This window comes from Dipteris shenzhenensis, chromosome 31, assembly GCF_047967505.1.
Source record: "Dipteris shenzhenensis isolate YYH24624 ecotype China chromosome 31, Dip_SZ_1.0, whole genome shotgun sequence".
Classification (NCBI taxonomy): domain Eukaryota; kingdom Viridiplantae; phylum Streptophyta; class Polypodiopsida; order Gleicheniales; family Dipteridaceae; genus Dipteris; species Dipteris shenzhenensis.
The window spans coordinates 986660-999841 of NC_141626.1; the positions used below are offsets into that span (position 1 = coordinate 986660).

Genomic DNA, 13182 nt, shown 5'->3' on the forward strand with positions numbered 1-13182 from the left:
GTGCGAATGATGAGCAACATAGAAGTTTTAGGACCTCCTGAGTCCACCGGAACTGACAGATATGCAAATGGTTGCTCCAAACTTGAGTTCCAACACCCGGGCAAAAAACGCAGGAACTGACACAGTGAGTCAGAAATCCAATGAAATGATCCCAGATTCAAGAATGAAGGTGTTTCCAAGCTCCCGAAGTGAAGTGGACACCAAAAGCAAGCAATAGTTGCCTCTACAAGTCAATATGGAGTCTCTGTCATCGAACGGAACAGGGAAAAGCTCAAAAAACGACTTTTTCTTTGAAAGCTCTTAACAGGCTCTCAAAACCACTTCGTAAAGCCAAAGTGACTTTTCCAAAGGTTCCTCCAAGGTCTCTGCACACTTGGATGCAAGTAAAGTCGCCCACAAAGCTTCCCATAGAGCTTCTCCTTCCTCCCACAGAGCTGCTGAGCTTCTAAGCATTCACGCACGCTCAGCTAGATCACTTGGGCTCTGATACCAGTTGAGAGTGCTCTCAACGGAAGCAAGAACGGAAGAAGGAGAGAGAGAGAGAGACAGAGAGCCACACAAGTTTTGGTGGGTGCAGAATCACCCTAATCTTCTTTTTCATTCATTTATATATGTGTTTGAGTATTGTACATAACTGGGGTAAAGGCACAGTGACCTTTAACCCCCACAAACGAGCTTTTGGTATTTCTTTGTATAAGAACTCCTGATTAATGTGTGGACACTCTAGAGTCCCCTTCACACTAATGTGCCTTTGCGAGACAGAGGACCCTTGTCTCTCACCAAAGAAATTATATTAGTGTTGCTCGTATATAAATCCCAGAGCAACCATGCGCTCCCCAAAAATTAGCTCTCTCTCACCAGTTAATGCATTATCCCATTGTCTTTTTAAACACATTACTCCCTTGCTCCCTTTTAATTGTTAATCCCCTCAATATCTACACGTCTTTACTTGATTTCATGGATGAGGAGGGAAATGTGCCCTCTCAGATTTCTTAGCTGGAACGTGCATAAAAGTATGAAAAATGGAAAGGAAGCAAATTATCTTGTGCAAATAGTCTCACTCAAAAATGGTTCTTTCCTAAAATGTTGGAGATGGAGTCCAGCAGTGGACTTGGATCCCACTATTCCTTGCGATCTCAGCGAAGATTACAGGAGACTATAATGTCAAAAGGTCCAAAGGTCACCTCTGGAGCAGTGCTTGCATCTCAAATATCTTCCTTGGAGAGGATCAGTGAGGAAGAAGTGCCCCTACATCAAAAAAAATGAAGGGACGTTCTGGACTTAGTAGGTGAGAAATTTTGGTTTTGGGAAATCGTTTGTGCAATCAAATATTTGAAATCATGCCATAACATTCTCTCATAAAATGCCTGTCAATAACATACCATGCGATATGAAGAGCTCACCAGTTGCGGAGAAGCAGCCACAAATGCCTATGTCTGTACGGCGTCTAGTGTACAGGTAATGAATGTTGGATGCTCTAGTCCATACGGAAAGTCACATAATAGTATATGATGATGGATTAATAGTTATGTGAATGGCTTGCAGGTGGTTTTTCAAGCTAGTGGGAGAGTGTGCTTTAAATGAGATGCCAGTGGAGTGCCATGATTGGTTGATAACAAAAGGGCCACTATGCATGTTTCCTGACACATGGTCGCAACGCTCTGGTGGGTTGTCAGAGTGGGAGATGTAGAGATGCCCCTGGTGGTTGGATTATCCTCTCAACAAGGTTCCCGAATCAGAGAAGAAGCTACACAAAGGTAAGTATGTCATACACCTATAAAATTTTAGTTAATTTAGTTATATTTCAGCTTAAAAATCTGCAAATTCTCCTTTAAAAGCTTAGAAAATTTGAAACCCTAGGTTTTGTGATCTATGGAGAAAAATGTTTTCTATGAACACTCATGTAAAGGGAATCCCATGAGAGAGATTTTATGGAAGGGGGCCTTGTTAGACACATGGAACCAAAGAAGGAAACCAAGTGGTAAGCATTGGGCATGGGGTGGGTTCCAAAGAGAGCTCAACTCTCAAGATGGAGACATCATGGAAGTGGACGTTGGAGAGAAGAGCTCACAAAAAGGAACCTGTGGATAGGTAGAAAGCCTAATAAATCCCGCTTCTAGTCATTATTGATCATGTAGGTTTGCATGAGCCTCACATTTCCATGCCCCAATAGATTCCAAAGGTTCATGCCCTAATGCATCCAAATTTTCCAAGTGTATTCAGTCTTGCATTCAACAATGATGATTTTCACCAATTTCATGGAGGATTTTAAGTCCTCGGGTCCGATTTCTAGCACCACTCTAAATCAACACATCAATCCTTAAGGCTAAAAATTTTAGGCGAGCGGATTGACATGATTCCAAAAACAAAGTCATAGCTCATTCAATGGTCTACAACTTCCTAGTCCACTTCATTACTCTATTCCTAACACATCATCTGATATCTATGTTCAAAAACTGCTATCTACTCACTTTTTCCTAATGGATGTAACAAACAATGAAAAACACAAACCATAGAGATAAAATGAATCGTATCTCTCTCTCTAGGTCTCCGATTGACATGATTTCAAAAACAAAGTCATAGCTCATTCAATGATCTACAACTTCCTAGTTCACTTCATTACTCTATTCCTCACACATCATCTGATATCTATGTTCAAAAATTGCTATCTACTCTCTCTTTCCTAATGGATGTAACAAATAGTAAAAAACACAAACCATAGAGATAAAATGAAACATCTATTCAAAGAAATGGTCCACAAAATTTAAACAAATATAAGTTCAAATACATAAGCATATGTTCAAAGCCTTGGAGCACGAAATGTCATCACACAAAATAGGAAAAACTCATTCCCCTTTCTTGGCATCTAGATGCCTGCGCTCTAAGGGCCTCAAGTAAACAGTCACCATGTCATCATCTTTCTCAAGAGAGACACAATGTCTGTCTAGCTCTGCACATGCACGTGCCATGTTGCCCGTGCCTACAAATGCATCCACAACCATGTCCCCCTCCTGTGTGAATGTGTGCAAGAGAAACCTAGAAACAAGATCCTCAATTGTTAACAAACCAACCATACAAAAAGACTGAAAAAAGCACCTGCAAATTAAAATTACCTACTCAATCCAAGTTGTCTCTCCACACCACCTAGCACGAACTTGTGTCTCTCTTGTGTGCCTTTGAAGGTATGGATTTTTGTCTCCCTTATCCAGTTTGACTGGCTAACGCATGTGTCATTGCCAAGGCTCTTCTCTACTAAGGCTTTATTGTAGTACGTGGGGATCTTGCATCCACGGCGCTGCCACATACCCAACACTAGCCAGGTCATCTGTAACCATGAAAACATAAACAAGTCAAACTTCTGCAAATTTGTGTATAAACATATCTGAAACTATACTACCATTTAAATGATATTTCACATACCATCTCCTTGGGATTCTCTCGCATGTAGCCGTAGTCAAGGTATACCATCAGTGTGCAAACTAGCTCAAATCCATTATCCATTGCTCCTAATTGAACAAAACACAAGTTATGGCAAGCAAGTACTAATAAGCCACCCCCCATCTTTGACTATATGGTTTGCAAATGCTGGAATAGCCTCCACAAGACCCATATTTAACTAGTTCCACTCCGGAATCTCCTTTTCGGAGATGCACTCAACTAGAGATGATGTAGGAAAGTTTGCCCAAAATCATGCTTGCAGTTGCCTTTGTTTCTTTCTCTTCAATTGTGATGGATGGAGGGGTCAGCAACCTAAGAAAATTCCTTACTTTCACATGAGACCTGAAGAACATTCACATCAATAATCCACATCAATAATCATATTCATACCCTTTTGATTAAAATACACCTGCAAACTATTGAATACATACTGGTGCCGCTTTCCATCCACTAGTGACAAGTGCACATCTAGCTAGTCAACTCTCACTACCCTATGATATACAACCTCCTCTGGAGCAGCCAGTAGAAAACACAATGTCAAGCAAGTACTTGCAATGCCATCTATGGACATAATATTTGAGGCACCTTTGTTCCCTTACCATCTCCCCTCTCAGATTCCATGTCATCGGATCCGTTGTCCCCCTCGTCTTCGTGACTACCCCTTCCTTCAACAATAGTACCAAATTGCAACACCCTGCTTGCCTGTGCGATGCTCTCCCATCATTCCTTCTCTTAGTACGTAGCTCCTTGGTAGTGGAACCAATGTCCCTTGTCCTCTTGCCTCGCGCTTGCCTCCACATGACAAATTCTAAACCATGCATAAACTTACGATGCTAATTCCAATGCATTCCTTGAAATATGAATGACACACTCAAAATCCTCCTTGATTTCTTACAAATCCCCATGTTGGACTATCTTAAGGTATATGTTCCCATTAACTAGACATTCTTGATATATTGTATGTCTTGTTCCTTTGTCTTGCATATCTAACATTCATTCTACCGATGTGGTAAATATGTAACTTCAATGAGTGCAACTAGGACTTCATCTCCTAGTTTCCTTTTAATCTACTTACATGAAAAACTAGACATACATTCCTAATACTTAGGAGACAACTTTGTACATTTATCTATTTTTATAGTTTCTTATGACTCAGTGGCACTTTAAGATAAAATTTCTATTTTTTTTTTGATTCCTATTATCTAGTGTGGATCTACAAAATTTATTGCCCTACCTTGAGCCCTTTTAATCCTATCTTCAAGAAAATCTATAGTTGCCTTAATCTTCTCTTTTTGAATCTAGCACAATTGAAGCTCTAGTTTGAAATCCATATGTCATCATGATTGGACTAAAACCCTATTGGTGAATGTCTATTACTATTATATACAAATTCCAATATGTGTAAATATTGTTCCCGGTTAATTTCTTTTAGGTACATATTCCCAAATCATATCCTCAACGACACCCTTTCTATTTGACCACTCACTCTATGGGTGGTCCATAGTGCTCATACTCAAAACATGCTCCATGAATAGATTTGCACTTCAATAGTTTTAACTTCTTCTTTAGTTGGAACAAATTGGGCCATCCTGGTTAATCGATCCACAATAACTCACACAGAGTCATGCCCCCTCTTTGTCCTAAGTAAAAATTTGATGGAGATGCTCTCCCTTTGCCAGATGGGATCTCCAAAAGGTGTAGAAGACCACTTACCTTAAGATGTTCAACTTTATTGACCTATAATTTATGGCACTTCAATACACAATTGTGGACACTCTTATTTATTCCAATCCAAAAGAATTGTGTTTTCAGAAATGCATACATGTTTTGAATTCTCAATGTGTCTAGCACTAGGATTATCATGACACTCAATAAGAATTTGACACCTTATGTCATTATTATCGAGGACACATACTCTACCTTTGTAGAGAAAGTAGCCATTTTGAATGTTATATTTGCACTCCTCTATCACCAACCTACAATGTGTCGCCATAACCATGTGGTGACAAACGAAAGTTCCTCGACCTATGAGATCCCTCTCAATAGTTTCTTTCTATATTTCCAAAACATGAGGATCATGCTCACTTTTTTTATTATTGGACTCTAGGAAGTCAATTTGGAAGAAAATAAGGCTCACTCCATTTATCATTGGCATTCAACTTAGGGAATTTTCTCTGACATTAAATTTCCCCTTTGGATATCAAATGCTGGCATTGTTTTAGCCCATCTATCTTTTCTTCCTGTAAGTTCTCGTTGCTTGCAAATCCATTTGATCCTTTCTTGATCAAATATGATCACCATATAGATGGTGCCTCTACTTCTTTAATGCATAAACTACGTATAGCTCCCTCTCATATGCGGATTAACTTGTTGAGCATGGTCTACTTCTGCAATTTCTTAACTATAGGATAGTTTAAGAAATCATGTGGGACAATCATTGCTTGGTGTTTCATGGGTTGTGCCTCAAGTTTCTTTTTGGATTTTCTATTTAGAAAATTTATCAAATCTGGGAACAAAGCTAGTTTGATCCACAATTCTAGTTTTAGGCCTTGTTGTGTCATCATAGATCCGGGCATACTTGATAGCCTGTTTTAAGGTTTTGGGAGATGTTCTTTACTATCGTCTTTGAGGCCTCTCACAAAACCCTTTATTCTTCGAAATTCATCTATGTTACAAAGGGCTTTTCCATGCTTTCCACCTAGCCTTGGGTCCTCCATGGGATCTACTCTCTCTATCGAAGACTCCCCATTTGACAATTGGTTTCCTTCTTTGGTGCCATGCACCATACAAGGGACCCTTTTATAAATCCCGGCTTCGTTTTGCACCTTTCCACCATGCCTACGCCTAGGAATAAACCTAGACCACAACCCTCCATGCCGCACTAATGCAAGCACTGATGAGCTCGTGGTTCCCCACCTTCCCATAATCAAACCCTAGACGTCCATGGTAGACCATGCATCATATTGTTTTTCTCCATAACTTGCAATGATTTCAAATTTGAAAGATCAATAACAAATGGGAATTCTATGAAGGATGTGTGCCACATGCTTACACTTTCTAGTCAATATGGCCATGCATTTATACGAGGTTTAATGTATATGCCAAGCACTTAGAATCTCTTACTTTCATGCCATTTGCAAAGAACAAGGATCTCTCTCTCTCTTTCAATGTCATGCCTTTTCTTTCTCAACTCGTTGTCAAGTTGGGTTGCAAATTAGCAAAAAGTCATCATGTATGATCTCTCAAACTTACATTGTAAAATCACCACTTATGATGTTTAAAAGGATTCCTCTTTGATGATTGCTTTGTCAACTCATTGACCAAGGCAAAAATCGGCTCAACATGGTGCATGAAAACTTTTCAAATTCGTAGGTTTGTCAATCGCAAGATCCTTTTCGTCACATCCGGCTTACCTTTATAATCCTACATAATTTTAACAAGATTTCCCTCAATGTCTTATTAGAGTACCACGCTTTCAAATTTAATAGGGTTCACAGGCTCAACTATGTGGATGCTACTAAATATCTCATCCCAAGCCCAAGTCCTTGATATAGAAAACCATCCTTTATTTCCATAGAAAGAAATTTGGATCATTGCTTTCTTTTATGCTTTGTGGTGACAACACTTCACACCATAGTAGACAACAAAACAATTGAGTCATGATGGTTGAGCTAGGAGGAGGAATGTAGAATGGTTGAGCAAGAAAGTGAAACAATTGAGAGGTCTCAAGAGTGTTAAAGTGAAGGGTATAAAGGCTAATTAATAGTGCTTCCTCTCCATGCTCTATTTTCCTTCAAACCTCTTTTGCATCAACTTCATATGAGGCACCTACTCGAAAAAAAAGATAATTGCTCCCAACTTTTGCGATCCACAATACCTGCATCAGAACTTCAATCCTAAGATCCTTTCGTGATTCTAGCAAACATAAGTTTCCCACTCAAAACTCCTTGGAACCTACATTCAACTACTCTACAATAGGATATGCTCAATTGCAAAAGGATGATTGCAATTTTAAAATTCGACTTACACCAAAAAATTTGTCATTTCTCTTTAATTGGCTCATTTTCTTCTCTATGATTCTCCGTAAACCCACATCCTTAAACCAGCCAATTGAGCCATAACACACATGAACAAGGTTTGCTTGTGCCTAGATCCACCTCAAGCAACGCAAACTCCAAGAAGTTTCTAATTGACCCAAAACTGATTGATCTTAGCCATGAGCAAGTTGAATTGAGCTCTCCACAGAGGCCTCAGAGGAATGAACTCTCGTATGTGGCAAAATAAGGGGATGACTTGTGGTTAGGTGTAAATCAAATACCCCTATTACATTTCTTACGTCTTGTATGGAAAATAAAACCAATTTGCAAAGCAATATAAGGCAAGGAAAAATAGATGACTTTATAGAAATAGCCCATGCACCAAAGAGCCAAATGCGATGTCTTAATGCAATGTTGCATCAAAGCAAGGAATCTTTTGTGATTTAGAGCAATGAGTGCCTCTTGTAAGATGCATGATCTTAGTGACACATTTATGTGGAGAGTAGCAGCCCTATATAGAGTATCTGAGGTGAAAGAAGCAACAAGAATAGTAGTAAGAAGCTGCAAGTGGTCGCCGGCATCCTTCGGGGATATGTCATAGGTGGATGATGATCCATGATCATGTCCTCATTGAAAACTGTTCTAGCACACAGAAATTGTTCCAGAGAAAAAGTGGTGTTGGCATATTTAGGAGGGAAGTCAGATCAAAGAACCCAGAAGTTGCAAATGTGAATCCATTGAGTACACATTTTGATCCTCTTTTAACTATTAATTGACCATAAGGTCACTTTCAGTAACCCATACATACCTCTCATTTGAAGGCGAATGTCAATCATCATTAAGTAATCAGGTTCCTGTGTAATCAAATTATGCATGGAACTGATATGTCTGCACGTACATATCATGTATACATATCTCACAATTTGAAAGTCTCTAAGCAGCTGAATTTACTGAGACGCCAGTTATTTCATTAGGTATTAAATGGAGAAAAAATATAGGAATTATTGTGCAGAAGGCTTGAATGCATATGCCCATACCAAAATTTTCAAACTTATTTGAAGAAATGTCAAGAGCAGAGGCAAGTCCTGCTCCAAAGAAAGAGCTCAGGGTTGTACCAAAATTGTTTAAGGACATAAAAAGAGCAAAAAGTGTCCCTTCAATGCCTGGTGGACATAATCGACCTGACAGAATCACAAAAGGCATGAATCTGCGAGAACAAAACATTCAAAACTCAGTTCAATATGAAGACAAGCAAGCATTTTCCAAACGCAGGTACCATATTAACCAAGCACCAAAGAATCAACATACATGACTTCAAACTTCAAGTAGTGTAACTGATATTTGACATACATTACTGATGCAAACCTCTAAACACCAAGTAATCCTTCCACTTTACTCCAAACAAAAGAACATTTATTGTTCTCATTTTTACACAATACAGAATACCTCACATCAGGGGCAAATGTTCAAAGCCCATTTTGAGTTGAAGGTCATTCTTAACAATTCATGGCATTAAGGATAACTTCATGAACTGACACTATAGCTTGTGACAGAGCCCTGACTTTTTAAATGAGTTAAAAGGTTCATACTTGAACTGGTTCACTGCATCTCCCAAAGCTGACGCTCCTACAACAAACGCTTTGTTAGGTATACCAAGCCGCACATGGAGGCCACTCACGAGGATGACATCAGAAAGAACGATAAAAGATAAGGCAATGTGACTCCACCTGCAGAGAACACGAACACAAGATTAGATCCCCTGCCACACACACACACACACACACACACACACACACACACACACAGAATTTGCATCCGAAAGTCAGTTCTCATCATTTAGACCATGAAATGGGAGATGAAAGAACTGACAGCCTCTAGAGGGGATTTAACATCTTGGCATGCAAGCCCACATGCACTTGGCTCCACTAGAGTAGGATATAGTCCTTACAATTGTAAACTGGAGTAAGAGTATCTAGTGCCACATATAAAAACATCATATATGTGATCTTCTCGAAGTGAGGCTCGCCTGGAACGAATCTCAAACTTGTCAATAAGCAGAGGTGAGGCCACCAAGGTGACCTACAGTTTCTCTATTCTATAACTCTAGCACCGCAAAACTTGACGTCTTGCTTGTCCTCTGATATAGATTGAATGGTGGTCGGTGTCAAGGATGCTACCATGCGAGCTGCTCTCGCCAAACCTAAAAAGGTCAATATCCTCTCCCAAAGTTGAATGAAAATCTCACAACTCTGCCAGTGACAATCCCAATGGTGAAGAGAAAACAAGGGTGAGGAAAGAGGCTAAGAGACACGAAAAGGTTCAGTATTAAAAGGTGCTGACTGGGCACACGGGAGCAGCAAAACAGCACAAAAGGGATGTTTGGGCAGAGAAAAAGGGTGCAGAATGGCAGCGGAAGATTAGGGGCAAAAGGAAGGGCCTATGACACAAGACAAGGGGCAGCCTGCACAACTAGGGGGGCGAGTAAGGCTGAGCACATGTGAAGGGGAGGCAAGTGACTGCTACGGAATTATGATTTTGGGGGGAGTAGGAGGGGAAGGTGGAATCAGATAGAGATTTATTTCTATTTTTGTTTCCCCCTCCCTTAGCAATTTGATGGTGTGGGAACGGGGCAGACGAGAGAGCCATGAGGTTGAGCACATATTCGCAGGAAGAAGCAGACTGAGGCACAGAAAGATACAGGGGCTGTGGCATGGAGTTGGGGGGAAGACAAGGGCTCAGGCAGCTTACCATCCAAGTCAACATGCATTGTCAGGGATTAATATTTTCTATCAGAAAACCAATTTGAGAAGATATCGGCCAACTGCTGCCCTTGAAGATGAGGTGATGACCTTTTAATGACATGGCTTGATACCTGTTGGGCACACCTGCCCCGGGCCAGAAGGTCCCAAGCTCTCTTTTCATGAAGTTTTTTAACAGTCTACTCTGTTGATGAGCTTTGGCCCTTGGGACAGCCTCTAAACATCGGTTCAAGGCCTGAATCCTATCTTTGAATCTGCCATCCACGGAGTACTGGGCTGTGAAAAAGATTGTGATTTTTAGAGAAGCCCAAGTGTCTTCGTTTCTTTAATTTACAACGTAGATTTGATCCCTGTGCTGTTACTTTTATTCTTTTCTATAGCCTCTAAGCTGATCTAGTCCTCTCCTCCCCAAATCACTATGAAGAGGGTATGCTAGCAAAAGGAAAAAGAGGCAATAATTTCACTGCCAGCAAATGCTAGAGGACTATCAGAGACACAACAGTTGGTAGTGCACATGTCGAAGAGCCCTAGGGTATCCTCTCCAGCTCCCAAGTCCGTCCACTTCTACCTGCTTTGGTGAAGTTCAATGCTGTCAATATCTTCAAAGAGTCTCATGCAGTCCTTAAAGAGAGATAAAAAACTTAATGTAAAGAGAAGGAGAATGGTAGGTGGGTCCACGGTCAGGACATCAGAAAATTGTGGTTTTCCTTCCACACAAAAATCTAGATCTCAACAAAAGGTTTTCAAAGAGTGGTGTGGCCATGGTAAAAAACGATGTCCATTGAAACCCCCCTTTTTCAATTAGCTAGCTTTTCCACACTATCCAAAAATATTAAGAGGAAAGGAGGTGCATATATCTAGATAAAACTAGGAACATGTCCAAAGTCATTGTCATGGGGACATGAATTTGGTAACCGTGACTACCTTTGGCTTGGGGGACTAGCCTAGGGGAAGTGATACTTCCCAAAAGTCCCTAGGAACGCATCCAATGCCTAGGTACAACCACTAGGCCCAAGTGTTAGGCTAATGCTAGGAAAGAGGGGTCTAAAAGTTGGGCCCAAGGGGAGAGCAATGTGTCATTGGTAAAGTGGGTTAGAGCTTTTAAGTGTGTCATTGGTTGTAGGGGTTAGGATATGTGCCAATTTGCCATGCACCCTTCTGTCTAAAGGCCCTACACCCAACGTTTGATTCATATTCTTCACTTTGTACGGGATTTTCCACACTACTCTCTCTCTCTCTCTCTCTCGGCACGCATCCCAAGGCGATTGCTTGCTGCTGTGTGAACGTGATTAATGATGTACGGCTCATTTAATGACAGTATGGACCCTCTTTAATGCTGTACGGATGTTCTTCCTTGTTGTACGGACAGTTTCATGCTGTCCAAGGTCTCTTTTGCTGCTGGACGACCTGCTGGCACCCATCCCGAGACATTCCTGCAGCTGGCACACACCCCAAGGCATCATCTGGAAGTTGTGCGGGCTGTTGGCACACTTCCAAAGGCCTTGTTGCTGATGTTCTAGCCTTTTTCTCCTATTTCTGGCCTCTGCACCTATGAGCCTTGCTCTTCTTCCTGGGAATTGGATGCATTCTGATGCCAAGTATTGGCTTGGGTAGTGGACTGCTAGTGTAGTAGAGTGCAAGGGTGAGCCCTTGATGTAATTGCACAATTGCCATTGCCTGAAGAATTAAATAAATACCAGAAGGGCGCCAAAGTGTTTGCAGCCAGTCAGTGTCCTTGGTCTTTGGTTTTTGAGCAGGGGCACTTTAGCCTCCCTTTCAGCGTTTTCAAAGTTGTTTCTAATTGGAATCTAACTAATGGAAGTACAGTTTACTGCCCTTTAGTTGACTGAAGGCCGGTTTCAGTGGTTCCATTGCCGGGATCGTCACCATCTTCTTGCAGAGGTGAACCCCGGTAGTGTTGGGTGAAGAAAGCCTCAATTGCATTCTTGTTACAGCATAAAAACAGCAAGCATGTCACATCGTGAGAGGTCTCTAACTATCTCAGAGTAGGAGGAAGACAGGAGGTCGGACAGCTTTGAGGAGCAAAACACCAATGAGGGTAAAGAAGGTCAAGATGGTAAGGGACAACATGTTCTTTCGGGGCATGCCATTGAGGTATCCCAAGATGAAGCTGAAGAACTAGATGCAGAAGCCCTCTTCAAGATGAAATTAGCAAGTGCAATGGGCACTTTGACACAATTGACCCAGAATCTAGCTGAACTTTTGAATGCCCCTCCCAAGAGTATAAGGACAGCCAAGAAGATGCAGAGGAAGCAAAGGCCTACGCAAAATGATGTACCTTGAAGTGGTCAGCCACCCGTGACTCCACCTGTAATTCCCTCAGTTGCTCCTGGCATAGGGAATGCCCCATAGGGGAACAATTTTCAGTCGTTGCGTTGCTGCTCATCCATGCCTGCCAGCCCGTCGCAGGTCTCCTGCAAACGCCCTCCTGCTCATCTCTTTCGTTCGCAACGCCATCACCGCCGCCCGTCGCTACGTCCTTGTTGCCGCTGCCGTGGCCAGGCCCTGCACAAACCTTAGCATCTTGCATTAATTAATTGCCAAGTTAGATTGTAACCACGATTAGTTTAGTTAGCGTGTTAGGTTTAGGTTTAGTTAGTTGGGACTAGGTTAGGTTAGTTCTAACTAGGGTTAAGCAATTGGATTAGGTTAGCTTAAGTCAGTGTCCTAACAACCCTAGTAGTCTTAGGTTAGGGCTGTGATAACTATCTTAGGTGACTTAGGACCCCCCTCCTCCCCCCCCCCCCCAAAAAAAAAGAGAGATCCTTTTTCCAGCCCTTTCTCAGTCATTTCGGGGCCTTTCCCAACCCCGTTCGGGCTTATTTGGACCACATTTTGCAGCTTCTTCATTGACCTTTCTCTTGAGCTTCTCCATTGACATTTTCGTGGTTCTGCACACTATATCAGTTTGGGAATTTCTTTGCAGG

The 13182-nt window shown here is 41.4% G+C and overlaps 1 protein-coding gene and 1 long non-coding RNA gene across 2 annotated transcripts in view; both read right to left on the minus strand.

Annotated features, from left to right (window-relative positions):
• Nucleotides 1-2851: 2851 nt before the first annotated feature.
• LOC147880879 (uncharacterized) lies at nt 2852-3516 on the minus strand. Its single transcript, XR_015543989.1, has 3 exons — nt 3421-3516; nt 3145-3325; nt 2852-3036 (listed from the first exon to the last, which is right to left on the minus strand). It is a non-coding gene; the product is annotated as an uncharacterized LOC147880879 (long non-coding RNA).
• A 4550-nt stretch (nt 3517-8066) lies between these two features.
• Nucleotides 8067-13182, minus strand: part of LOC147880880 (putative folate-biopterin transporter 4) — a 31486-nt gene continuing 26370 nt past the window's right edge. The window contains 2 exon segments of the mRNA XM_087369782.1: nt 8067-8682; nt 9065-9202. Coding sequence (XP_087225908.1) covers nt 8409-8682; nt 9065-9202 — 412 coding nt within the window. The 3' untranslated portion in view covers nt 8067-8408.